Below are 26,437 nucleotides of genomic sequence, written 5' to 3' on the forward strand. Positions count from 1 at the left end.
AATATTTTTGTCCTCTTTCGGCGAATCAAAACAGCTACAGAAATACCAGGAGTTCCTTGCCAACTTCAAGTGAAAAAATTTCAGTCTACTACAACGCAGCTCATACAAGTTTCCATATAACCTGGAGTACCACTTTGTCGAGTTTTTATCAAGTTGACTGTATTCGCTCAGCAGTGAGACCGTATTCGGATATCGTGTTCGACAGTGTCTCGTGCAAGCGCTCGACACCAACGGGGTCGACGGAGTTTCTTGCATGACTGGTGACTTGAGCCATTCGGCGGGTTAAAATCGGGTGACGCTGACGGAAGCGCTTGTACTAACCACTTGACAATCGTGTGTGGGAGGGGTCAATCTTTCGCATCAGCTGTGATGCCTTGATCATGACTGCTTGACGATCGAGAGAGTATCCATCACGTTGCATTGCCGCGATCCAGGAAATAAGATCATCTTCGCAACTCTTTGGTAGCGCAGTCTTCGGACCAGGACGCCGTCGCGCGCGGTCCTTTCTGGCCTTCTCAGCGCGAGCATACATCATCAGTGTATTGTAAGGTATATGTGTGGCACTTGACACTTGCTTCCCACTAGTACCATCGAACACACGACGGACGGCATCGTCCAAGTCCTTGCGTTTGTACCGGAACCGTGGACGTGCCATCGTGGCGCCAATTGACAAGTGCCGTATGATATTATAGAGGATTTGCCGCGACATTTTTACGCTCTCGGATTGGTTGGTTTTGGAGCACAAACAATTGGTCTCTTACGTTATTGGTAGATCTTCCAGTGGAAAACAATGCATTTCAACATTTCAAATGAATGATCTCGTTTATCCCTAGAATGTACGCTGTACTGTATACCACGAAACACAACTTGAGGTCTAATGAATTCCACAGTCACTTTCACGCTGGCGAATGTCGTCCATGACAAGGGTCGACTCGGACGAGGGCAGCGCGACTTGTCGCCGACTCCGCACGAGTACAACGGTGGCACACACTGTCGCGACACACCCAAGCGCAATCCCGACGATGCCAACCGGAGTTGGCGACGATGATGTGGAGGAGGAGTCGCTTTCGGAGAACAATGCCACCGATGCGACTTGGACAGGTGCTTCCGTTGTATCGGTGGCATTGCCTGCAGGTGGTTCGGCGTCGCCAGAGCCGTCGTAGGCATCACCGGCATAATCGACATCGTCCTCTACGTTGTCGGTGATCGTTGGCTCATCATTCGACGATGGCAAGGGAATCGTTTCTTGTGCTCGAGCATTCTCGTCGTCGTTGAGTGGCCTACGATATTGGACTCCTACGACAGCTGCCTCTTCTGGGGACGGAGTGTTGGGAAGTGCGATCGCGGTCTCGTCCATGGCGGAGAATGCATGGTCAAATTCTGCTTCGGCAAACTCTGACGGCTCGGCGCCTGCTTGGGGAATGCCAACGAGGTTGAAGGCATTGCCTGCTCTGTCGCCAGGTCGAGATACCCCGATCATGTTGTTCCCGTGGCCATCTCGAGCCGCCGTAAGTGCCGCGAAAGCCAAACACAGCGACGCGTGAACAGTTCGTACCATCCTTTCGCAAGAAAAGCCAATGGCGGCGGCACCAACTATACATACCCATCCATCTCTGTGCTTCCAATCCACTGCAGGACCAACCAGGGGGGTGCTATCCAGCCACCACTCTGTCCCCCTCCGCAACGCAGTAAATTCCAGACTGCTTGCGCATGAAGCCCATCAAGACGAGGCCAACGGCGAGGCGTATCATGTCTGCCCCTTTTCCGGATACATCCGCATAAACTGAATTGAAGATGCAACCTTTGTAGCATGATTCCGATGTACATCGTCCCGCCTGGTCGTGTAGCCCACAGACCGGATAAAAATGTATGTATGTTTGAATAAAATTCGTTCTGTCCTCTCGAGTTGTTTGAGTCGAAGGTGGTCTGTCATGCCAGGCGGACACAGTGGACATTTGAGCTTGTGAAGCTCGTCGATCCCGCGACATGCTGCCGTCTGCGTCATTGAGGACATCGCAATGCCGCTTGCGCATGGCAGGATGGTCCTGTCTGTTGTCACAGTCGAAAAAACGCCTCGAGTGTCCAGCAAAAATAGCTGCACAGGTCGCCCTGGGAGACCATCGGCGGTTTGAATGCACCCAGGTTGTGGCGCCAGCGAAGTCATGAACCAGAGCGAAGAAAAGTGGGGGCATCGACGGCAGGCTCCGCCAACGTCCAAGGAGGTGACCAAGTTCGACACGATGATGGCCGAGGTCGACGACGCCGCCCCAGACGACTCGAGTGACGCGAAAGCCCTGGACGCTCGTTTCACAAAGCAGCTGCACTTGGCCCGCGCCGCCATCCGCGACAACTGCGGCGACAGCGACGACGGCAACGACGGCTCAGACGATGAAGTAACCACAGGTACGACTTGCTTGAAATGCTGTCGCTGTTGTTCTGACGAGGGTCCATCGACAGCGCGGGTTGCCCACGCCAAGGAGGGGTACATGCTCGCTGACAGGAGTGCCGATAAGTGACGAACGGTCGAATAGGAGCTTTGACGTGTACCGGACGACGCTGCCCGAAATCAGCGTCGACCTAAATGCATTGCGCAACTTTGTAACTCGAGCGCCTGCAAAAGGCAACAAGGCCGTCCAGGTAACGTGATGCGATGGCGTTTGGTCCGTCGGGACGATCCTTGATCGATGCTCATGCCATGATGCAGTGCTACGTCGAGCGAGACAAGAGCGGGGTTCATATGATGCGGCCTGTATATCGCCTCTTTCTCGAAGATGGCAAACAGTTCTTGCTCGGCGCTCAGGTCTGGCGAATGGACGAGCGCATTGAGACTCATATCGCGCGATGGGTTGTTGTAGAAGCGGATCAAGAACAAAACGTCCAACTACCTCCTGTCCATGGACAGGTGCCCAACGGACCGACGCAGCGGGCTCATTGTCGGCAAGCTGCGGGGCAACTGGGTACGCCATCCTCTCCTCGATCGATCGCTGACGTCGTCGTCGGCGGCGGCGTGTAGTCGGGGGCGTCGTACACCATGTACGACCAAGGGCTGAATCCGTCCAAGACGTCGCTGGCATCCAACGTCCGGTGCATTCTCGGTGTTGTCGACTTTACGTACGACAAGATGGGCCCTGGGCGGATGGCCGTGCGTGATGGTTTTGCCATGGAGGCACACCCTTGACGTTTCTCGTGGGTCAGATTCGCATACCGTCTGTGAATGCGGCGGGAGTGGCAACTCCGCTAAAAGACAAAGGCGGCGCCGACGACGCCAAGGGATCGAATGACGGTGGAGATGACGACGACGACCTCCTCGTCGTGAAGTTGCGTAACAAGGTGGGCATTGCGATAGTGTACGAGGTGATGCTCACGTCGGCTGTAGCGCCCCAAGTACGACGAGAAGGCGCGGGGGCACGTGCTGAATTTCAACGGACGGGTTACCATGTCGAGCGTCAAGAATTTTCAGCTCCAGTGCGACGGCGATGCCAACGCGGACGTCGTCATGCAGTTTGGTCGCGTGTCCTGTCAGCCCCCGGGGCCCAACGAGCAGTGTTCGTGCCACAAGCATATGTTTAACTTAGACTACAAGGTTCGCCCGAACATGGCACGATGGTCGTGACGACGTGTGTAGCATCCGCTGTCAGCGGTCCAAGCGTTTGCTGTGTGCTTGGCGACCATGGACGGCAAGCTAGCCGACAACAAGACATTCGACGCGCTCAGTGAGTTGGCCAAGCGAAAGTAGAACGTCGGGGTTCGTGGCGGCGGCTCGAAACGAGCTGGACATGTACCTCAGTCACTCACGGCCAGGACTTGGTGGACAGACATCAAATAGACGTGACCTTTTGTCCGCCAAGTGTGCCACGTCATTCCATCGGGAGTTGCTGCTTTAGATCGCTACACGTCCTCCGCCGTCCACACCGCGAACGTACCCTTCGCATCGACAACTGCGGACGCGATTCGATCGCAGCGTCCATGGCGGCGGCCGTCCCCCCGTCGACGACACAGGAAAGGTTCGATGTACGCGAGGTGGGGATGGCATTTTGGCGATACGACCCAAAAAGGTCCCTGCGACCATCACTTTCTTGTGTGTGGATGCGCTGCGCTACGTCCGTGGGAGGGTAGGAAGGCAGGTGGATGTACTGATGACGTGTAAGACATGTATCACCGATGCCAACGCAGCTCGATCGATCGACGGCGTCGCGGAGCGCAAAGCACCACGACAAGTGCAAAAGCTACGAAAGGTATGGTCCAACATTGGAGTGGTACGGTGATCCAGCTCGTTCATCCGACTCCATCGATGGCCGTACGACGTCTGCAGCGCATATCTGGGGCCAGTGCACCCCTATGGGCGGTGGTTCGACTGAGAGAAGCGGCTAGTTGGCCGCGGGCACGACACATTCCCACGCCTTCCAGCGCTATCCACGACGATGTCGAGAAGTTCCTTTCGTCCATGTGCACGTTGGACAAGTTTGTCCACGCAGCTGAGCGCACACCGTGCTCCGTCCAGGAGTGTGTGGATCCAATGTGACCGGCGCGAGAGGATGGCGACCAGAGCGACGTAACTGAGCACCTCGAGGTTGGTCAGCAGCGACGCAACACGTCGACTCGACTGCAGTGCATTGTGGTCACAAATGTGCCCCCCATCAAAGATCTTACCTTGCCGTATCAACTCGCGCAGCGCGGCAGCATGCCGACGCATTGGCAAAGCAACGTTAAACGACGTGCCCGTCGTTGGTGCAAAGCTTTCGTGCTGAGGTCCAGGCAGTGCCTGTAAGCGACTCGTGGCGCCACATCATGGGCTCGTTCGAAGTGCACATGTCGGAGTCGGGCAGTCATCCTCCACAGCTCTCGGAGATGCGGTGCCTGCTGCACGACGTTGTCGGGCCACGCGCTCACGTACGACCCGTCAAGCACTTCGACGAGCGGCACGTTGTGGACGAGCGTAAACAAGTTCGTCGACTCGAGCTGCGTGACGGAGCTCACATCCATGTGGGTCCGAGGACATGCCACGTTTTGGTGTGTTCTTGCAGGCAGGCCCGACGCGTCAAAGCCCCTCCGAGACAATTTGTCCATGCCGTCCGATACCAAGCTGGCAAATATGGCTGCTCATGGCGGCAGATACTTTGATCGCCAGCGCCAGGAGCTTGGCCTTCCCATGTGCCGAAGAGGTGTCCCGTTGGGGGGAGTTGGAGGGACCTTTCACGAGGGACACGCGCTGCCAACATGGCAGGGGGACAGCCTTGACAATGTCGTGCTGGCCATGACGCTCCACAACAAGCCTCGCGCTCAGCGCCCCCATGCATCGTTCACAAAGCTTGCGCATCTGCCAGCCACGTGTGCGACGTCTCGTCTTTTGTGCACATGTGAGAGAGTTGGCCAGGAAGCGGCGACAGTGCGGCAGGACGTGCATGGGACTCGAATTCAAAAGCAAAAAGGGGGGATTGCCCCGACATCATGCCCTGGCTTGTCGGATGCGAATGGGTGTTGCTGGCTCACTCGGACCGAACACCGCTTCGATACCGCTGCTAGCGGACCTGGTGTGCAGATGCGGCGACCGTTGTTAAGGCGGTGGGTCGCACGGCATGCCAATGGCGCAAGAATGTCGTGGCATCGCTGGCCACCCTTCTCACGAACGATGGGCCGCCTGCGTGCCGATCGCCATGAGGGGATCGCCGTGTAGCCGTGAAACGGTTGGGGCTATTTTCCACCATTTCGCTTGACGTGGTGTGTGCCGTCATGCCGAAGAAGGTGGCGTTTCGACCGATCCAGCAGCCCTCGTTTGGACTCATTTCAGAATCGTCGCGCGTCGAGCATGTCGTGCGACAGGCGAGTGGACCTCCGCCATCCACGTTGTCCCCGCATCGTCGACTGCGCACCGATCTTGGCCAGCGATTCGTGCGGATGATGGCGACGTTGACCGCATTGGCGCATTCGCATCTCCGCGACGACACCACCATGCCCACAATCGACGTTCCCCCCGTGCAACTCGCGCCACACACAAACGCCCCTCCTCCCAGACGAATGCGTGATGCGACGCCGTCGTGCACGAAAGAGTGCACACCCACAGACAAGCCACTGCAACCCGAGGCAAGTGCTGCTGCAGTCGACCAAGTGCACGACGAGGGCAGGGGACCACCCGTGCCAGCGCTCGTCTTGGCATCGACCTCAACCAAGAAGCGGCGACGAAAGCGGCGAGTCAAGCGAACGTGGTGAGTTCCCCCAGAGTCCCAGTGTCCCCGGACAACCTCCGTCACGAGTAGGAAGACGTCGCATGCGACGTGGTGTCCAAGTCAAGCGGATGCCAACAACATCTCCGCATACAACCGCGAGTCCGAGTTGCGCAAGCTCGAGCTCCTGCACACGCTGAGCACATTGCAGCATCCGTCTCTTCTCCGTTCATCTTCTCGGGCCTCCGTTCGAGGTGCATCAACGCGATCCAAGTCGTCGTACACGACCATCACGTGTCCCCACGACGACGGCATGTACGCCGACGACACGTTATCGCAGCCGAGCGACTGCATGGCCAGCATCGAGGGCAGCCGCCAAGAGCCGTTGGATGGCCCGCCACCGTCGCCTCAACCAAAGACAATTACTATCGAGATACGCCTGAAGCTGGACCCGCCGCGACCCCCCAGCCCCCCTACAGCGTCCAACTCGTCCCTGCAACGGACTCAGCAAACGAAGACTGCCAGCACCAGCCCCCCGTCGTCGGTGGCCAGCGCCTCCTCCCCCTCCCTTCGTCCAGTTGAGTCGACGACACTTGACCAAGCCCCTTCTCCAAACGCCCCAACGCTTCCAGCGCCCAAACTCCATCGCCACACCCCCACAGTCATCACCCGCGAGATGGCGGCGTGGCTGCGGCAACATGGACTGTTCAAGGTCAAGCCTCGCCACGAGCTACAGCTCACGATGGCGGATCAGCTTCCCCTCCATGCATCCTGACGATGCCCGCGGTCGCACCCTCTTCCACGAGCTCTCGATGGCACTGAATAATGATATCATGTATTTTGGGGCCGATGCCGACCTTTACGTCGACCCCTTCTTGTACGTGCCAACGGGTGGCTTGTAGCACTCGGGGAGAAGTTTGCGCTGGAGCTCGTTGAACGCGTACGTGTGCGTCTGGATGTTCTTGAATACGTTGTCCCGCCGGACGCCGCACAGCCGCATCGTTTCGATCATGTGCTTGAGATTCAGCGCCTACATCGATCCCATGAAAGACGTCCGGCGTGGAAGGACGAATGGATCGGCTTTACCTTGGCCTCCTGCACGAGCAACCTCGCCTGCTCCAATGTGACCGACATGGCGGTTCGATCCTTGCCGCTCTTGCAGCACGTGGCACGACCGCCCCCCAACCGCCGACAAAACTCGGACGTTGTCATGAGGAGCCGCACGTTCTTCTTGTGCATGGGCTGCGTAATGCTCGCGGCAATCTGGGCCCACATGTCGTCCAACTCGGTCAAATTCGGTTGAAATGGACTCCCGTAGCCGTCGCGGGGTCGAGGCATGTGCGAAAACTTGAGCTTCTTGAATCGGGCAAAGTAATGGCCGAGTCGTTCGAAGCTCTCGATGTTGATCTGGTCTTGAATCGCCGTGCTCGAGCTGTGCATGGCATGGGCCAAGCTCTGCATTTCGTTCACGCCCTGCGTGAAGAGAACCGCCAGGACTCGGAACGTCTTTTTTCCCGTCGCGAGGTCCACCGGCAGCGGCTCGCCAAACGTGACCGGGATTCGGACCACAACGTTGAGAAGGTAGTTGTCTCCCCGGGATAACCGATACGACACCGACTCGGTGACGCTCGGACTCACTTCAAAACTAAACACGACGTGCTCGAGCCACCTGCACGCAACTCGAAAATCCTCGAGCATGCCGCCTTCGTTGCCCTGGGTGCTCAGGAGCGACTCAAAGTCCATGAGGAGGTTGTTGCGCATGACGATTTCCCACATCATTGCGTGGTGGATGCTGCCTTTCGCGGCCAATTCCAGCATCCCGGCAATTTGCGTCGCAGTCGCCGACAACACTTGGACGCAAAGACTGTGGTGGCGAATCTCGAGATCAAACCATGCTTTTTGAGCCACCGAGACGGGGTCGTACGATTTGTTGGGGCAGTTCGGGTTGGCGCTCGACGAGCTCAATAGGCCGATCGGGGTGTGGAAAAGCTCAAATGCTTTGAGAGGGTCGAGGTCCTTGGACTTGGGTTTCCGCAATCGATTTGCTTCGCCGAGGACGTCGTGCAGCGTTTCCTTGAGGCGGTGGCCACCCCCCGCCGAGAAGCCCCTTGTGTGCGCGGCGGCAGCACCCATTGTAATTGTCGTGAACGTGCCGGTGAGGTCCGTCCCGTGGTACACTTGCATCGTTTGCATGTGCATGTTGGTCGCAACCATGGCCCACTCCTTCTTCTTCTTGAACGTGCTCCGCTTGAAATGCGCCTTGCCCTTGGCTTCTTCCGACAAAAACGCAATGTGCGCCCGGGCGTCGGCTTGCAGTGCCTCGTACTGTTTCTCGAGTGGCCCGAGCTTGCGTTTGTCGACCGTGCGCCGCGCTGTCTCGAGTCGCGCGCTCAGGTCGTCCACGAGAAACGTCAAGTACGCAATCGGCATGGCAAACGTCGCCTTGGGCACAGCAATCGCCTCGACGACAACGACGCCACACGTCGTCAGCGCCGTTGGGACGATGTACTTGCGATGGGCGGTGACGACGGTCGTATCTGGCAACCCGACGACAACTCGTTTATCTGGAGCAAACGCTGAAATGTGAAGCGAATATTCCAAGTCGTCCATTTGCACGGACGGCGTCCGAGTGTTGTTTTGGGCCGACGCGGCACGATTCTAACGGGGGGCGCAGCATGAGAAGGACGAAGCAGTCAGGGCAGGACGTGATCCATGCAACAGTATGGTCACGTCTGCATTTGGAGAACCGACGTACCGACGGAGTGCTGCGGTGGACGGCGGAGGCATTGGCCATGCGCTACAAGAGAGCGATGGATTCAAATGGTGTCCATGACCACCGTCGCTGTTTCTAGAGATGAGTACCTCCTTCTTGGCGAGCTGAAGCGGCAAGTCGCACCCGGAGGTCGCGATGGCCTGCGGCAGGAACGACGCCATGTCGATGGTCGCAATGGCGTACGGGGACTTGCCGAAGTTGACATCGTCGGCATGCGGGGCGCGAAAGAGGGAGAATCGGATGTCCGAGTGCTTGTCGGGGTGGAGGGGTAGGAGAACTGTGAACGCGTGCCGACAATGCACCGCGGTGGTGCTGAGCGACGCCATGGAAGACCTTGTCGCTTCCTCCGTTCGAAACACGTCCGTCTGCGCGAGCTTGTGCACGTCCGGTGCACCGCCGTCAGTCGACACATCGATCCCTTCCAGCAAAACGTAATACGCCATGCGGCCCTTCCCGCCATCGATTGTCAATTCGATGCGCAGGTCGTACACGTTGGCAATGTCGTCCGTGGTGGACGCCGAGTACGCCGTCGACGACCGCGCCGACATCAAGTTGTCGTCCTTGAGCGATGTCCGAATGTCCGGCGAGAATCGGACCTGGGCGTTGTTTCCACACGTTTCGTCATCGTTGTCTTGCCGACTCGTGACGAGGTCGATCGTTTCTGCGCGCGCCGAGGTGTGAGCGCCATGGCACATGATGCTCCCTACCTTGAATAGCATCGATCCATGCCTTGAACACGTCTGGGGACGGCGCTTCGAGCAGAAGGGCCCGATTCGGGCTCGACACTTCAAACGCTAACGTGGACGTTGCCGACGACACGTCGACGATCGTGGTGTCCTTTGTGATGGGGACGAGGCCAAGGACTTCGCGATTCTCTTCCGAGTCGCAGTACACCAGGGACGGTTCGTCAATTCGAAGGATGAAGTATCGCTGTGCCATCATGTACGTGAGCGGTCCCGCCATGAGGATCAGTGCGACTCGTACCCGTTTCCAGTTCTTGCGCCATGATCCCTGTTTCGACAAGTAACCCTGCATGTAAATGTCCCCCGTGTGAATGACGCCGCCGACTTTCTTGGACGAGATGGACCGCCGCCGTCGAAAAAAGTTGGATATCCGCGACGTTTGCTTCGTCTGGAATGACGTTGTGTCTTTAAACCGACCTCCAGTCGTGAACTCGGGCATGGACGACGACGACGCGCTGTGACCGTAATCGCCGTTGTTTCCGAGAGATTCCTACCACGATGCGATCGTTGGTGACGGACCGTTTGCAGTGGCGGACGTACAGAGGCCGAGTCGGACGTCCGAGGGTACATGGAGGACGCATTCGATCGAGAAAACGAAGTCGTTGCGTTCAATTCTGCGACAGCTGCAAACACACTTCGTTGTCCATAACTGTAGTCCACGGACAAGTCGAGATCGTCGTTGTTGTCGTCATTTGCGAGGCTGTAGTTGCTGCCACCTTGGCCGTCAGGTCGAAGATGTTTCGACCACACCGCGTCTTCGCCTTTGAGGCGACGAAACGCGTGCTTGGCAGGCTCCACGTCGCTGGAGCTGATAAAATCCGAGTCGTGCGAAGCCTGCCGAGACGCTGGACGTGACCGCGCCAAGTTGTTCATGGAGGCACCTGGAGCATACAATTGAAGACGACGTCCATCACGATGCGCATGACACACCTACAGCGGGGGGTACCTACCTCCTGCGGGTATTTCCTGCTCGTGGTTAGACGTGGCCCGTACACCGACACAATCACCTGTCGGCGCTGTCGTCGCTACCGCCGACGAATGCTGAACTGCAGGTGATCAGCACGCAATTACTCGCACCCGGTGCAATTTTGAACGCTCGACGCCGCTAAATAGTGTGAACATGACAACCCGTATAAAACATCTATCGAGAATTCGGCACAAAAAGTCAAATCGTACCAATCAAACGACGTTATTGTCGAATGTATCCAATCACAATGCATTTTACATGTCGTATAAACAACTTTTGACACGGGGGGGTGTCGTCGGGTTGATGGGCTGCGCGTCCGGTTAACTCGGGGGGTTTTGTGGAGGGGCAACAATAAAATACAAACTAATTTCATCGACAATACTAAAATGAAGTACTACATCGAAAAGTCGAAAAAATCCCACCACGGACCGAACGTGCTAAACGACCGCCGACAACCATCACGTTACACACTTCTGGTCGCCGCGTCGCCGCGGACGCTGCCGCCCCGACGCCGCTGCACCCATAGATGCAACTCGCATCGTTTTGCTGCTGCGCCTTGGCCCCCACCGCATCGCCTTGCGTCGGGACGACCCAACGGCTTTGGTAGTGCTGCAAGAAGACGCATGGTTTCGTCTGGTCGTGTGCACTACATATTTGGGTGCGGCACGTGTGCACCTGTTCTTGGGAGAATGAGCAACCCAGGCGCAAGCGACAAGACCGTGCCATCAAAGGGCGCAATGATGGTGCCGTTGTCATGGACTGACGCCTTGGACGATTCTAAGCAACAGTCGTATGTATGTGCATGGGTTGGGTGACGTTGGAAATGGTGCAACGGCTGTGTGTGTGATGTAGCGGAGTGCGTCATTGCACGGAAGCAACTGAGCTTCCAAGACTATAGCGACAGCTTGTAGCACTGCGGCCCACGAACGCGCGCATGAGAACAAGCCGCGCGGGAGGAATCGTTTCACTTAAGTCCGAGGACGGTGGGTGCCAGACACGAATTAGTGTGCCACGGTCGCGAGTAAATCCCCTAGACGAGGCTGGATCAAGAATCGATCTGACCACATTCGAGGAGATTCGTTGGATCTCCTTGCTTCTGGCCAAGTTGCCATGCTCGCTTTGTCGAGAACGGAGGGCAAGGTGTCGTCAACGAAGGATGCCAACGGTCGGACCCGTGTGGAGGCTATGCCTCCAACAAAGGAAGCTGGTGGACATACCCGTTGAACCATCGTGGAAAAAGAACGGGTCTAATGGATTAGCTCGAAAGGTGCACAACCTTTCGTGGTTGTCATGGGAAGTACGCGCTGTTCATCGACCGGTCATGGCGACGAACAGGATTTGGCCGACAAGACGGTGGCTGGCCCCAAGCGGAAGCGGGAACGACGTTCACGCGACATGCGATCCATACCCCCTCGGCCAACAATCAACTAATGGCCGTGGCTCCGTCACAATGTCGTGGCTGGATTGGCGAAAGAAGATACACTCGATGCAAGACGACGTCGCTGACGAGATATTTCAACATTCCGCGCGATACGATTGGTCCCGTCATAGCATTTTGGCCAATCAATGAAAGGGGAGTTGCATAAACCTCTAAAAGATCGCGTCCAGTGGAGGCCATGATGCTGGCACTGTTGCTGCCCGCGCTGTTGGTGGTGGTGGCCCAAGTCCCGGTGCCAGCTTCGCCGCCAGGTTACACCATTGGCAACGGGTCTGCTGAAGCGTCTGTGCAGTTGGAGGTGTTTGTCGACTTGCTGTGTCCGTACAGCAAAGACGCCTTTGGTGCACTCAAGCGCCTCGTGCATCACGCGTCGCCGTCCCGCTTTCGTCTTCGCGTCCATCCATTTCCTCTTCCGTACCATCATCAAGCGTATTCCGTCGCACAAGCAAGCGAAACCATTCGTCATGCCCTCGGCCCGGCAACGTTCGTGCCATGGGCGGACGCCGTCTTCGACAACCAAGACAGGTGACCTCCCACGCTCGCTCGAATGCGGAAACGAACCCTGTCGTGTGATAGATTTGGCAACAAAGCGACACAACTTCGACGGACAAGCCAACGTGACGGCCCAACTCGCCCAGCTTGCGCATCAAACGTTCCCACGACTTACAAGCGAGCAGTGGGAAGATGGCATGTCCGGGCATGGCGGGACTGCACGGGACTCGGACATGCGTGTGGCGTGGAAGTACGCGTGCTCTCGGGGCGTCACCGGGACACCCACGTTTTTCTTGAACGACGTTGTTGTCGACGACCCTGATCCCGACTGGACATTGGAGGACTGGCTCCGATTTCTCGACCCGTACCTCGATCCGAGTCAAGACCAAGCTTCGGCCCTCGAGAGCACTACGACATTGTCGGCGTCGTGGGTACCTACCATCTTGAGCTGTGTATTTGTAGCCCTCGGTGCGGGGGTCATGGTTGCGGCGCTTCGCCATTGGCAACAGTTGCACTCCCTTCGTGCGCATTATCGCCCCATTTAGCTGCTAACACGTGCTGCTACTTTGGCGTATTTCTCGTTCGCGGCACGAGCCTCCGCCACAACGATCGTTTCCGCCACTCTGGGACGTCACATTCACAGCGTTTCAAGTGCATGTACTGATCACCGCGACGTTCTTCCAGCCCCCAAGACGATGCAACCATATATATACGCTCCTGTGAGGCGAGCAATAGGTCGACCGATGCACCCATGCGCATGCTGCACGCTGACCGAGCGAACGAACCGATGGCAACACTCAACATGCGATGTCCTGGCTTCCCCAGTCATGTCGGTTGCGAATCTTTTTCCAAGCACGCAGGTCGACTCCGCAAGAAATCGACTTCGTGCCGGACATCAGGATGGTGACCAACGTGCAGCCGACGAGGCGCACGGCCATGAGCCGTCGCGGGAAAACCTCCATCGCGCGGGTGTGCTTGCGATGGCCTTCACAGCGTCCACGACAAACTATATCGGAGATAGATGACATCGCTACCATCGGCCGGAGGCAGGGATGTCTGTCTTCCATCCAACAGCGTCCACCTCCACCACCATCGTCGGTTTGACGTGATGACATGTTCAACCAGTTGGACAAACTGCCGAACGCCGCCACTCGACTTGTTTTCACGCACATATGCCATTTTTACTTGAAAAACGATTGGGGCATGGCAAGCCACGCAGCGTCGTCGTCGTCCTCGCTGACAACCATCTCGTCTTCATCTTCGTCGACCGTGCGTGGCTTGGCCATGGGTGATCTCTTCGGCGATCCATTGGGGTGGTCCGCCATCGCCGTAGCATGCAGCGACGTTCCATCCAGCATCTCTAGAAACGCTTGGCGATTCTCACGCGGCATGTGACCAAGGACCTCTCGTTTGCCCATGGCGTCGAGGACATACAGCTCTACGTGCTCCAACGCAGAGATGGCATGGGGACAAGGCCCTGCTTCGCCTCGGCCAACGTGGCAGCCCGATTCGCCCACAACCACGCGGTGGCGCAGAGCCGACGGCGGTACGGCAACGGTATCATTGCCAGACGCAGACGGGGCCACAACGAGCTTGACACTGCCGCTCGAGACGAACGCGACTTCGTCCAAACTGTCTCCTGCTTCGTACATGGCCGTCCCGCCGATCACGACTTGAAATTGCAAGGCCAGAACAAGACGATGGCGGATGTACGCATCGCACGACGTCAACGCAGACGACGACGTGAGGAGGTGGCGCTGCACGTACGTGGCGATTTCAACGCGCAGCGGGACGGGCAAATACGCCGCCACGGCGTGTTCGACGAGCCCGCCGCCCGTGCGATGGCACCACAGCTTCATGTTGGCCACAATCGCGCGCGTCGTCGGCTTGGTCGTGTGCGCCACGCGAAAGTAGCTCGCCAACGTGCTGAGCTTGGCCTGTGTCGCGCCTCTGCCAAACGTGTCGGCAAACTGAAAGTACGACGCAAAGCACGAAGTGAGCGCGGCAAAGAAGAACGACCCACACAGCGCTTCGACGTTCTCGAAAAAGTACTCGAGGTGGCCGCCCGTTCGAATGTCCCCGAGGCCGACCGTCCCGATAAACGTGATCACAAAGTAGTACGCACCTACACGACGTTCCTGTCACGTGTCGAGCTCGACCAAACGACGACAAACGTACGGACGTAGCAGTCGATCATGGACGTGCAAATGTTGTGCTCTCCGGTGGCTTCGTCCCACACGGACAGCTTGCCGCCGCCCATGTACGGGTCGCGGACAGCCCACGTCAATGCCGAGTGCTTTTCCACGTACCGATGCAGCAACATCCACACACACGCCCACCAGTGCACCATGATCACGTAGTACAGGATGCAGTGGAGAATGTGCAGCATGCTGCCGCTGACGCGACACAAGAAGAACTGAAAGTTGCGCGAGAAGCGGCGGAGGTACCGTGGGAACCGCTTTGCCCGCAGCAAGAGCGGCATCACGAGGAACTTGAGTGCCGGGAGCCCGACCACAAACGACCCGAGGCAGTAGGGCGCTATCGAGACCAGGTCCAGGACCAAATAAGACCGGTAGTTTTCGCGAATCTTGGCGCGGTGCCGGATCAACTTGGAATGGTCCATAAAGGCAAACCAGTTGTAGCTCCAGTACGTGTCCAGCGCGTACAGGACCTGCGCCAGCACGTCGCCGCCGTACCACACGACCAGTTCATGAAGCGAATCCACGCGATCCTCGACGAGGTACGTCGCGCGAAGCGGCAGCACGATCAAAATGTACAGAGTTGTCCAAAACAAGATGCCGTCCCACATGCGGCGAAAGCGCGAGTCCGGCTCGATCCATGTCCGGGCGACAGCGGATTCGTCCATGCGTTCGTCGTGGCTGTCACTCGTCCTGCGCGCGGCATGTCGATGCTGCAGCTCTACCGTGGCGCTCTCGTCCGACTTGATGTCGACGGTCAGCGGCGCCCCGTCTACAGCGTCGTCGCCGTGGCCATTCGTCGCGTCGTCGAGGCGGTCGAGGAGCTGCTGCTTGAGCTCCGGGAACGCGTCAAACACAGCATCCATGCCGGTCTCGCGCAGGACAAACACTTCCGTGAACACGCACGCACAGATCGTGTGTGGATGCGGCTCATCTAGAAGCAAACTCCGCTCGCCAAACACGCCAAGTCGCTTGCTGTGCTTGGTCGGGATTGTTGGGTCTTGATACTGGACACTTCCGGGCTTGACAAAGTACATGCATCGGTTGTATCGGAGCTCACCGACGAGCTCGTCGCCAGGGGCCACGGACCTGGACTTGAGATGCTTGGCGACGGCGGCAACGACGTCGGACGGCAGGTGCGCAAACAAGTCACTCTGCATCAATCGCGTGTGCTTGATATGGTCGACGATGGCGTCGCGGAGCTGGCGCGGCAACATGCCGACGATCTCGTCTTCCTGGAACAGGAGCTTGCGACGTTTTCGGTACAAGAACTCCATGAACCCAAGCGCTTTGTCCGTCATGGGCTGCGGCACCTTGTGGAACGCCATGTACTTGGCGAGGGCGTCCGTGGCCTGGCGGATCGACGTCGATGCCGCGTCCACTTTCAAGATGATTTCCCCAATCACGCCGATCTTGCCGGCGCTGAAGAAGATGCCGGCAAAGATCGCGCCTATGCACACGATCGTCTCGACCATGTTTACAGGCACGATGATGCCAGAGCTCACAACGAGCAGCATCTGAATCGCATAGTTGAAACATCGCGAGTACCGCTCCCAGATCGTTCCGCCGTCCTTGGGCAAGTACATGCCATGGATCTGGTACTCGATCCAGGTTCCGGCAAACAAGCACGTGGCTTCTGCCGTCACTGCGTCGCTGTCACCCGCGCCGTTCGCGTTGTCGCGCGTGCTGCAGTCTGTCGACCACGGGAAAATCCCCTTGTCCGCAAACGCCACGTAGTGCCATCCGCACGCCAGGAGGTGCGAAAAGAACAGGATAAACAAAAAGTACCGACACACAACGACCACGTCGCTCCACTGCGGCTTGTTTCGGATCGCCGACTGCGCCAACTCTCGGATGCGAATCGTAAAGTACCGCAGACGAAAGACCTTGGGGAGTCGGCACACGGTAAGCACCGCGACAAGTTGGTCGGGGTGCCGGCGCACAAACTCGATCACAAACAACTCGACGGGAAACCCGCACACGATGTCCCACTTGAGCGAGTGCCACACGGCCCAGTGAAACGAAATCGACAGCACCGACGTGTCCTGGCGCAGCCGAAGCAAGTGATAGCGGTACTTGACTGCAATGTCGACGAGGAAGAGCCCGTCGAGGACGTAGTCGACGACAAACCCGTACAGATACGACGCGGGCTGCAACGACGAAAAGAAGGCGAGGCGAAACGGAACGAGGAACGCGTTGTAGAGCAGGGCGAGCACGACAAGCACATTCAGGACGCGCCGGAACCGCGATTTCGGATGGAACCGACTGTGGACGAGGGCATCCTTTTCCAGCGAGGCTTTTGACGTCGGCGTCCACTTGACAACGGGGCCCTTGCATGTTTTGAGCTTTCTCGACCGCGGCGACAACGCCGGTGTAGCGGGGAAAGTCGCGTCCGTTGTCGAGACATGGTCGGATGGAGGCAACGGCACGACATGAGCCGACGACGATGGCGCTGCCGACCGCGTCAAATGGCTCAACGTCGACTTCATCGCGATGTCTCCAAGTTTGACCATCGCCGTTGTCATCAAGTCAACGACCGTGCGTTGGACGCCATCTCGTCCATCCTTTTCCAGTTCGTTCATGGCATAATGGTGCATGGTGGCGTCCAAATGCACCTGCATGTCGCGGCGCAGCGACTTCCACGTGGACATTTGCGTGCCCAAGATCGCCGCGACGTCCTTGGCTCGCAGCCACAGCACTTCGCAGAATTCCGACCCCGCGCGATACGTCAACGACGGCATGGCGGGGACTTTTGTGGCCGCCGCGCCGTCGTTCTCCGCTCCAAACTCCAGAAACGACGCCAATCCAAACGTCCGACGGTCGAGCGATTCCACGCTGTCGATTTCAACGACAAACTCAGCGACAGCTTCTGCTTGAATGCCTCGTTCGATCGCGTTGCCGTTGTTGGACGTCGACTGGATGCAGCCATGAACAACGACGAGACCAGACACGAGGATGCCCAGGCTTCCCCTCGGCACGTCAATCGCGTCATGGGGAATGCACAGCTGCGGCTCCATCGCGGCGTACACGGCGCGCATCCCGTCTTCGTTGACGTGGCGGAAAAAATACGCACTCGGGTCCGTGTTTCGACACATCGTTTGAACGATCTCCCACCGCAGCTCCGGCACATACTCCAAGATAGCAGCTTCCTTTTCGTAGTACTCGTGCTCCCACATAAACTCAAAGTACCCAAGCACGCGGTCCTGGAGCCGTTCTGGTAACTTGTGCGACGCCACGAGCCATTTGAATCTAGTCAGCGCACGACTCGAGCATCGCAGACGACGGGCGGCGGCGGCAAAGTACGTACCCGACAAGCATCTTTTGGTGCGTGACTTGTGCCTTGTTGCGGGTGAGCAGCAGCGACGCGACGCCGCCGACGAGCGCCGGTTTGAGGATGGCACCGTAGAGCAGCATGACCGTCGCGATCATGGTCTCGTACGGGTTCACGGGCACAATGTCGCCAAACCCGAGCGTCGACCCGCCAATGTACCCAAAGTACATGGACCGGACGAGGTAGAATCGATTGTGGGCGTACGATTGAAAGTAAAACTGCGGGTTCGACTGGTCGAGGTCGACCCAGTTGGCGTCGGGGTAGTCGGTTGCTGTGATCTCGGCCACGTAGTACCAAAAACACCCGACGACGTACCCCGACAAGACCAAGATGGACATGATCCGAAAGATGCGGCGGGTAAACACGTGGACGTGAAGCCGAGACAGGAGCAGCGCCTCGGCCACTTCAAAGTACTCGGTCAGGTGCAGGATGCGCACGATCTACTCGGCCAAACACACCACGATGAGCCCGACGAATGAGTTGCATATGGACGTAGCACAACCTTGTTGACGCGAAAAAACGCAAGATCGCGCATCGAGTGCCACCCGCATACGCACACAACGTCGAGCGGAAGGATCGACGTGAGGTCGATCCAGCACCAGACCGACCGAATGTACCGGCGGAATACGCGACGTCGGTCAGTGACCACATGGCCGTCGTGCTCGACGTAGAATCGCCGGCAGTGCAGAAAAAAATCGACGAGGAAGAGCACGTCAAAGCCCCAGAACAGTCCCAGGTCCACCAGCGCCTCCGCGTCGGGGGCTTCGAATCGGTTGTGCGACCGAAAAAAGGCACAGTCGCGCGGCACGGCGTAAATGTTGTACAACAGTCCGCCAAAGCACACGAGCGTCCACACCCGCCGGAACATCGAGTTGGGCAGCCAGTCCGCCGACGTCACGCGGCACCGCCGCCGCCGACTCGTCGACCCCGCCGTGGCAGCGCTCGAATCCATCGTGGTCGCGGTATGCTTGGCCAGGATGTGCCCGCCCCCACTATCGTCGTCGTTGCCATCCTCGTCACGCGCAGTGTCCGGGTGACGATCTTGTTCCAATTGCCACATGTCTTGAAAGTGCTCGCGGGCCAAATAGACAAACTCACACCCCGACGTGCACACGACCGTGTACTGCGCGACGTGGTCTTCGCTGAACAGCGCATCTTCTCCAAAATACTCGTGGATGTCCAACGCTTTGACGACAGCGCCACCATCCACGTAGGTGGCGTCGCCTCGGCGAAGAAGGTACAACCCACCGAGAGGTTGGGACGCGACAACGACAATATCTCCGGGAGCTTTGCTCACGTAGATGACATGTTCCGAGATGGCGGCGCGGAGGGTCTTGCTTGCCGTGTGGAAGCGAGGCACGGTGTGCACAAGGACTTCTTCGTGCTCGATTTGGAGGCGTGCTCGAAGCGCATAGGGTAGTTGCGTCGCGAGCTCGGCCCGCGTCGTTTCGATTTGCGGCACAAACGACGCTCGGACCGACGTCAAGGCGCGGTCGACCAGGTCGTCGCTGGCGTGGCGCCATTCCAAGTACCCACATACGTCGTCGAGGCGTTCTTGGAGCGCCATTTGGTTGCGATCTGCATGCTCCATGAGCTTGAGGACGCACGCAATCGATGCACACGAGATCAAGATGCCCATGTATATCACCTACAAAACCTCATTGTCGTGGGATGTTTGTGACCGAAGGACGAATCGAGCCAACGTACGAGAATGGAGACGAGGGTTTCACCGCGCGTGACCGCTGTGACGTCGCCAAACCCGACGGTCGTCAGCATCGTCGCGGACCAGTAGATCGAACGAAGGTATGTCGTGGCTGTGCTCGTGTTGTAGAACTCTGGGTACATGGACTGCTTCAACCACGAGTACGAGTCGTGCCTCTCGACGTACGCCACGTAAAACCAAATGCAGGCAAACCAGTGCGACCACATGGGAAGAATTGTCAAGATGTACAACGTGCGGCGCATCTGAACGCTCACGCGCCAAAAGTACCCTTCCGTGATGCGGAGGTACCGAAGGAATGGCAGAATGGCGACGACGTGGTTGAGTCGCCACACGCCAAAGTTGCCGCGGAACCCCCCGGCGTGTGCGATCAAGTCGACCGGGAGAAACGCAAGGCATTCGATCCAAAGCCGCACGCGGTGCGGAGATGTCGTGGCGGCGGCGGCTAGCGACGCGAACGCTGACGTCGTCGACGACGACGGACGCCAGAGCGCGAGCTGGACGACGAACAGTGTCAGCATGATGGCGTCCCACGTGTAGTCGACGGCGAGGAGGGCCCACGGTGTGTCCAGTAATTCGACCGTGGGCACGACCAGGCCTCGCAGTGGCAGCGTAAACATGTTCACCAGCACCGCCGTGAGGCCAAGGACACATGCGACGCCATGGAACTTGACCTGGACCATGCCGCACGCGCCGCCCCCGAGCGCTGGCTCCCCGTGCGACACGAGAAAAGTGGTGCCGGGTGTTCGTGGTTGACGGGACGGCGTTCGTTTCGGATCCCCCATGAAACCGATACCATCAAGTAAAAATTTTTTTGGGAATGCATGCAATTTTTTTATGCGAGATAAACCGATCTACGTTGCTCGCTCATGAGGGAGGTCAAGCATGTTGTGAGGCTTGTCGCTGGGAGGTGGTGGGAGGTGGGTAGTCTACATGAAGCCGGAGCCGCGGATGTTTTGCTTGAGAATAATGTCTTTGCACGCATTGAACACGACTTGGACGTTTTGCGAGTCGGTCGCGCACGTGACGTGGTGGTAGATTTCCTTTTCCGGCTGGCGGTTCATCTCGAGAAACTTGGACAAAAAGTACGTGACGCCCTTGTCAAAGTCGCCAAGACCGCCGGGGAAGTCCTTGAACACTTCGACGCTCTTGATGTCGATCTTCCTCACCTTTTCTTCAAACAGGTCCTTCTTGTTGAGGAAGAGGATCATGGCCGAGTTGGAAAAGAACCGGTTGTTCACAATCTCGTCAAACAACGTGATCGCTTCGATCATGCGGTTCGTGCTCGAGTCCTCGTACAGCGACTGGTCGTACTCGCTCAGCGCCGCGACGAAAATGACCGACGTCACGTCTTCGAAGCAATGGATCCACTTTTTGCGCTCGTTGCGTTGGCCGCCGACGTCGTACATAACAAACGTCGCGCCGTCGATCTGGTACTTTTCTTCGACGATGCCAGACGTGCGCACGCGCGCGTAGAGCATGTCCTGCTGCGTGACTTGGTAGTCGTCCTTCATGATGCGGTCGATGTCGTTGAAGTAAAACTTGACCGACTCGACGATCTGGAACTCGGCTCGCCGTGCCCATGTCGCCATCACGCCCGGGTCTGTCCACAGGTTCTTGATCTTTTGGCCGATCTTTGGATTCACTTCCGTTTCGTCTGAAATCGCCTTGATCTCGTCAAAGTCCTCCACGCACTTGACTTCGCTCTTGAGCTGGAGCTCGACGCACTGATCCAGCAAAATCTTCATCGAGGTCACAATGTTGTTGTATACGATCGGCGTGCAGTGCCGACGTTCCTCTTCCGTGAGCGGCATCCCGTACAGGATCTTCATTTGTTTGAAAATCGTGCTTTTCCCCGACTCGCCGGCACCGAGAAGGAGGAGCTTGACCTTTTCTTGTTCGAGTCGGTGGGCTTCTTCATTTGCTTGGTCGACTTCGCGGGATTTGGCAGCGTCCTTGTCACTGTCGAGGTTGCTTTGTGTGCATCCCATGGTTGGAGAACGTGGACGGTGTGTCGCTCGCGAGCTGGCTGATCTGGCTGGTTTGTTACGACTGTGAGTGCGGGGACGGGCTGCTCTAGAGTCCGGCGCTGTCAGTCGTCGATGCCGCGCGGTGAGGTGGCTCGGAGAAGTGACTGCTCACGAGGAATTATACTTATGAAATCTGTAACTACCACGCGCCTTGTCGCTGCCTCCTCTATTTTTACCCCAATCTGCCTTAACCGACGAAACGACAGCCCACCATGGCGTACCTTCTTGAACGTTGGCCACGCTGTACTGCCCTGCTCCGCCGCCATCTTGACCCGTCGCTATAAACAGCGGCGAATCCTTAACATCCGACCAGACTTACCTCGACTGCGCTTGGTAGATATTTCACACCGCGCGCGCCGCGCGCGTTTGGAGCACCATAAAAGACAACACGATCTGTCTTCCTTCTCGTTCTACACTCGAGCTCTTGAATCGCGCCGACGCCGTGTGCTTGGCATCGAGCATTGTCACCTTGCCGCGGGCGGCGAAAGGCGGCGGCGTCTAAAGCTCCAAAGGTCGCGCCGTTTCAACGAATTCCATTGGTGGGTTGAATATCCAGTGGCCAATCAAAACGATGATCTCGGAGACTGGAGTTTTGAATGCCACTGGATGAGTCGGACAGAATTGTATCCTGTCATGGGAGTGGACGCGTCGGGCGGCATGGCCAGCGAGGCGAAGCAAGCGCCGACGCAACGAACAGCCGAGCTCGTCTTCGAATACATCCCGAGCTTGCAGTGCACTGTTCTGACGCACGAATATGCATCGTATCCGCTGAAGTTTCTCCACCCGTCGACGATGTCTGCACCTGGGTACCCCACTGCCATTGCTGTGCGCAAACGTCCTTCACGCCAGATGATGATCAACGAGGTGTATAGTGCATGATGAACTACGGAGGAGGTCTCGTCGGCGGCGACAAAACCCATGTGGATGTCCATCTTCGCGTCAACGCGACTGGTATCTGTCCGTCCGTGTCCACAACTCGATTCCATGTATCTCGGTGTGGGTAGTCGTGATGGCGACACAAGCCACAACCAAAGTCTACAAACTTAAGGCAACATCCCCCGCTGTGATGTCCTCTCAAGGCCTAACTGTTCGAGTCGAGGCCGATGGCTTCATTGCAGTTGTTCCGGACCCCGTCACTTGCTTCGCTGGAGCGCTGTACGCGCAACACCAGCGATTCTCGCTACATCCGTCGGCATCCCTTGTCTTGGTCGACTGGATAACGAGTGGCCGGCATGCACGCGGCGAGTCATGGAGCTTTGCCTCTTTCGAGAGCTTCAATGAGATCGTGTACGAAGACGGCGGAAGCAATGCGTCGGTTGTCGTCTTGTCTGACCGAGTCCGGTTGACTGACGAACCGTGCGACCCATTGGCATCTCGCATGGGCGGCATGACAGTCTTTGGGACCGTCGTGCTCCTCGGCCCACAGCTCGACGAGATGATTCAATCCCTTCTCCAAGACGGCAGGCGAAAGTTCTTAGCTCCCCACCAACATCCTGTTCCAGCGGGATCGCCTACCTCTACCCGGCTCAACCAAAATGTTCGCGCGGCCGTCAGTCGGCTCTCTCCAAGTCATCCGCTGCTATCGTCGTTCTCTGGAGCGATCGTGCGGATCGCCAGTCGAACAACAGAGTCCGCGGCTGACTACATGCGGGCGCTGGTGGAACCGCTCGAGGGTGTGGTAGGCGTCCGCTTTTTTCACGAAACTCGGTAATAAATTTCAAGTGCTAATCCTCATCAACGCTGAGGCGCATCGGCATTCGAGAGCATGCGGTCCTGAGACGTTGACGGCGATAGCCACGACGTTTCCACGGCATGCCAAGCGGTTTGAGTGCGTCATCGCAGCATTGCACTGTCCACTCCATCTGCGGGTTTGTGTTCGACGAGACCGGTGGAGACATGGACGCGCTGAAGCATCGACGTCTCGACGAAAGGGGGCTCAGCACGCAAGTAGATGGAACTACTCACATGAAATTAATCTCGGTCCACTTGCTCAACTTCGCCGCAGTCCATCTCGTCGTCATCCGACAAGCACAAGTCAATCACGGTGGCGGGATCCGTCGCTTCCGACGACATGATGTGCAGTTTTCGCCGGGGTGGGGATGCGATGCCGACGGAGACTTGGATGTTTTGGCCAGTCGTTAAATCAACCGTGCTCCCTTCACGGCAAGCCCACACAACTTTTTTGCCACACGTTGGATACAATGGGACGCTCGTACCTCTTGAACGGAACGACGCGGCGGCCATATCGGTCCTGGCACGCTTTGCGGTTCCCTCGCGCCGGTTGTCGAGATGTAGTCGCTTGCGGGCTCGCTTCCCTAGTTGGGGCTTGGTACGTGTGGTAGCGATGGGTTGCGACATCGAGGTTTCGGTTGGCAGAGACGTGATACACTGCCGGTGTGAACTCGACGTTCCGTCGTCAGTGGTTGGTGGTTGAGCGGGGGCTGATCCTTTGGAGGGTGGCGCGGGGAGTGGTTTTTGGTGCTCGCGGAGCCGGCGAATCGTCAATTTTCGGCCACGGAGCTGCTCACCCGAGCTCGCAACGGCGCAGTCGACACCGTCCATCGAGTCGAAGTGGACAAAAGCAAAGCCACGAAACATGCCACTGACGCTATCGATCATCATGCGCACAGCTTTGACCACGCCATACGAATCAAAAAGCATCGACACTTCAGACTCCACGGCGTCGTACGGAATGTTGCCGACGAAAACGCTAAGCGGATCCGATTGCGGAACGGCGCTGAGGCCACAGTCTGGCACGGACACGAGGGCCTCCGACGGCGCGAGCGGCGGCATGGAACCATTTGAGCTGGACGAGGATGCGCTGTCGTCCATGACTGCATCGTCCGCCATCAGCGCAGGGGTCGTCGTCGTCACGCCACCGGGATACAAATCCTCGATCCACACGATTTTCGTCGCAAGCTGTTGCAAGTCAGGAGATACGTTCGGTCGATACCCTGCACATTCCACGATTATCAAGTCATATAATGGTCAATCTTGCGTACCCACGACCCAAAGTTCCTTGTGGCGCACGTTTTTGATGAGGTCCAACGAATCGTAAAAGTCGCCATCGCCTGGTATTTGATAGCCACAGGATTCGCATGAGCGATGGGCATGGCCAAGCATAAGGTATCGCACCTGCAACGAGCACCAATCGATCGGCCATCTGCATTCAACACGCCGAGAATTAAGGTTGAAAAGTTCGTGCTGCTTCACTCGTTCGACGTACTTGTTCATACACTAGAGACAGCATCTTCGTCGCAATGCTAATGGTGCACTCGTCACCATGCATGCAATATGAAGGTAGATCATACCCGTTGTCGACCCCTTTTTGAATCTTTTGCTGGAATTGGATGTTACACTTGGGACACCGACACTGGTACCCTTTCCTTTGGTATGTCTTCACTTGAAACTATAAGAGTTGGCGTGAGAGGCAATGGGCGCACAAAGTGTGCGTACCTGAGGGCCTTCTGGCGCGGCTCGCTTGAGCGCTCGAACGTCGGGATACCCCTTTTGCTCGTGGTCAAAGTACCAGCACTCTAGGTGTGCAAGGCTGCTTAAGGAATAGTGAGCTACGACGAGAAGGTGAATGCACCTGCAAACGAAAACCCAGCCATGGCTTCAAGGTCTGCTCGAAACTCCACATAGTCGAGTTTTCCATTCGGCTGTGTTGGATGAACGTTGCATGAGAACCAAGAGTTGATTTTGTGCACGAGTACACGCTGGTGGTGGACATACCAAGTTTCTCGCTCCAATGTTGGCATACGAACCATCTTGATCAAGGTTAGAGGGTCCCATAGGAACGAAATATATGCATACCAATGATCAAGACGCTCCGAAAAGGACGTGCGTGAGGCGGCGGCACCTGCAGCGACTCCATCGTGCGCCGCCGCGCGATGCGCTCCGAATTTGAAAAATACTCGACAGATAAACGGTGAATTCCTTTTGATTGGTTGAAAAGTAAGAGAATTATGAAGATTGTGAATTTGGATTGGCTAAATCGAAACTACCTGAATACGATTGGCCCATTCAGTTAATTGCACTGCAAGGATGACTGAGGAATGTTGGACTGGAGGATAATGCAAGCGTGTCACACAACTCGAACATCGCCTCTGGCACTCCGAGAGCTGTTGCGAATGGGCGTTGGAAGTCGTGAAGTAGAACCATTCAGATGAGGCAAGGGCCACGTGTGCCCGTGGAATCAACGACGAGGAGCCATCAGGCTGGCAAGTCCATTCAAAGAAGTCTGAACCATGAATTGGCTCATTGGGTGTATCTTGGGTCCTTTGCACGAGATGGGGCGTGCTGGACAGGGGCACTGGAGCTCAAATCGGACAGCGTGCGCGATCTCACCGTTGCCCACAACCCCTTGACAAAATCCATAAATGCAGGATCTCGCAAAACGTTGAACACGAAGTAGAGCACCATCGGGCCAATGATGACGACGTGGAGCATTCCCAGCATGTATATAAAGTCCTCCATTGTCATTTTGGACGTCATCTTCTTGGCTGTGCTTGGTTTTGCCGCTTCGCATGCCGCAAGGATGACGGCGGCGGCACCTTGTCCGAGTCTTTTCATTGGAAATTT

General features: G+C 57.2%; 10 protein-coding genes across 12 annotated transcripts; 4 read left to right on the forward strand and 6 right to left on the reverse strand.

Annotated features, from left to right (window-relative positions):
- Positions 1-818: 818 nt before the first annotated feature.
- H310_02930 (hypothetical protein) lies at positions 819-1,685 on the reverse strand. Its single transcript, XM_008866625.1, has one exon. The coding sequence runs from the start codon at positions 1,556-1,558 to the stop codon at positions 875-877; it is 684 nt and encodes a 227-aa protein (XP_008864847.1). The 5' UTR covers positions 1,559-1,685; the 3' UTR covers positions 819-874.
- A 386-nt stretch (positions 1,686-2,071) lies between these two features.
- On the forward strand, positions 2,072-3,891 carry H310_02931 (hypothetical protein). Its single transcript, XM_008866626.1, has 9 exons — positions 2,072-2,403; positions 2,458-2,482; positions 2,532-2,637; positions 2,705-2,800; positions 2,856-2,957; positions 3,014-3,142; positions 3,196-3,330; positions 3,377-3,583; positions 3,626-3,891. Exons 1-9 carry the CDS (start codon positions 2,133-2,135, stop codon positions 3,734-3,736), a joined length of 1,182 nt encoding a protein of 393 aa, XP_008864848.1. The 5' UTR covers positions 2,072-2,132; the 3' UTR covers positions 3,737-3,891.
- Positions 3,892-5,730: 1,839 nt separating this feature from the next.
- H310_02932 (hypothetical protein) lies at positions 5,731-6,936 on the forward strand (the record flags this gene model as incomplete). The annotated part of the gene is made up of 2 exons (XM_008866627.1): positions 5,731-6,203; positions 6,255-6,936. 2 exons carry the CDS (start codon positions 5,731-5,733, stop codon positions 6,934-6,936), a joined length of 1,155 nt encoding a protein of 384 aa, XP_008864849.1.
- A 38-nt stretch (positions 6,937-6,974) lies between these two features.
- Positions 6,975-10,728, reverse strand: H310_02933. 2 transcript variants are annotated; one of them, XM_008866629.1, is made up of 9 exons: positions 10,685-10,728; positions 10,608-10,643; positions 10,218-10,558; positions 9,919-10,167; positions 9,642-9,864; positions 9,024-9,595; positions 8,917-8,958; positions 7,248-8,819; positions 6,975-7,191 (listed from the first exon to the last, which is right to left on the reverse strand). In XM_008866629.1, the coding sequence occupies exons 3-9, from the start codon at positions 10,548-10,550 to the stop codon at positions 7,021-7,023; spliced, it is 3,162 nt and encodes a 1,053-aa protein (XP_008864851.1). In that variant the 5' UTR covers positions 10,551-10,558; positions 10,608-10,643; positions 10,685-10,728; the 3' UTR covers positions 6,975-7,020. The 2 variants fall into 2 exon arrangements, with proteins under 2 accessions (XP_008864851.1, XP_008864850.1); XM_008866628.1 differs by having other exon boundaries at positions 10,628-10,728.
- Positions 10,729-12,260: 1,532 nt separating this feature from the next.
- H310_02934 (hypothetical protein) lies at positions 12,261-12,896 on the forward strand (the record flags this gene model as incomplete). The annotated part of the gene is made up of 2 exons (XM_008866630.1): positions 12,261-12,543; positions 12,659-12,896. Coding segments are annotated over 2 exons (519 nt in total), but the record flags the coding sequence as incomplete, so codon positions are not given.
- A 656-nt stretch (positions 12,897-13,552) lies between these two features.
- Positions 13,553-20,588, reverse strand: H310_02935 (hypothetical protein). Its single transcript, XM_008866631.1, has 5 exons — positions 19,811-20,588; positions 18,606-19,751; positions 18,080-18,543; positions 14,753-18,021; positions 13,553-14,699 (listed from the first exon to the last, which is right to left on the reverse strand). The coding sequence occupies exons 1-5, from the start codon at positions 20,504-20,506 to the stop codon at positions 13,756-13,758; spliced, it is 6,519 nt and encodes a 2,172-aa protein (XP_008864853.1). The 5' UTR covers positions 20,507-20,588; the 3' UTR covers positions 13,553-13,755.
- A 44-nt stretch (positions 20,589-20,632) lies between these two features.
- H310_02936 (hypothetical protein) lies at positions 20,633-21,977 on the reverse strand. Its single transcript, XM_008866632.1, has one exon. The coding sequence runs from the start codon at positions 21,812-21,814 to the stop codon at positions 20,753-20,755; it is 1,062 nt and encodes a 353-aa protein (XP_008864854.1). The 5' UTR covers positions 21,815-21,977; the 3' UTR covers positions 20,633-20,752.
- A 439-nt stretch (positions 21,978-22,416) lies between these two features.
- H310_02937 (hypothetical protein) lies at positions 22,417-22,839 on the reverse strand (the record flags this gene model as incomplete). The annotated part of the gene is made up of 1 exon (XM_008866633.1): positions 22,417-22,839. One exon carries the CDS (start codon positions 22,837-22,839, stop codon positions 22,417-22,419), a length of 423 nt encoding a protein of 140 aa, XP_008864855.1.
- A 23-nt stretch (positions 22,840-22,862) lies between these two features.
- H310_02938 (hypothetical protein) lies at positions 22,863-23,564 on the forward strand (the record flags this gene model as incomplete). Its single annotated transcript, XM_008866634.1, has 1 exon — positions 22,863-23,564. The coding sequence occupies one exon, from the start codon at positions 22,863-22,865 to the stop codon at positions 23,562-23,564; it is 702 nt and encodes a 233-aa protein (XP_008864856.1).
- Positions 23,550-25,752, reverse strand: H310_02939. Of its 2 annotated transcripts, XM_008866636.1 has the most exons (10): positions 25,670-25,752; positions 25,589-25,623; positions 25,446-25,515; positions 25,310-25,389; positions 25,165-25,262; positions 25,080-25,116; positions 24,989-25,016; positions 24,856-24,924; positions 24,070-24,807; positions 23,550-24,009 (listed from the first exon to the last, which is right to left on the reverse strand). In XM_008866636.1, the coding sequence occupies exons 1-10, from the start codon at positions 25,728-25,730 to the stop codon at positions 23,825-23,827; spliced, it is 1,401 nt and encodes a 466-aa protein (XP_008864858.1). In that variant the 5' UTR covers positions 25,731-25,752; the 3' UTR covers positions 23,550-23,824. The 2 variants fall into 2 exon arrangements, with proteins under 2 accessions (XP_008864858.1, XP_008864857.1); XM_008866635.1 differs by having other exon boundaries at positions 23,550-24,807.
- Positions 25,753-26,437: the final 685 nt, after the last annotated feature.

Source organism: Aphanomyces invadans, assembly GCF_000520115.1.
Source record: "Aphanomyces invadans strain NJM9701 unplaced genomic scaffold supercont1.4, whole genome shotgun sequence".
Classification (NCBI taxonomy): Eukaryota; Oomycota; class Saprolegniomycetes; order Saprolegniales; family Verrucalvaceae; genus Aphanomyces; species Aphanomyces invadans.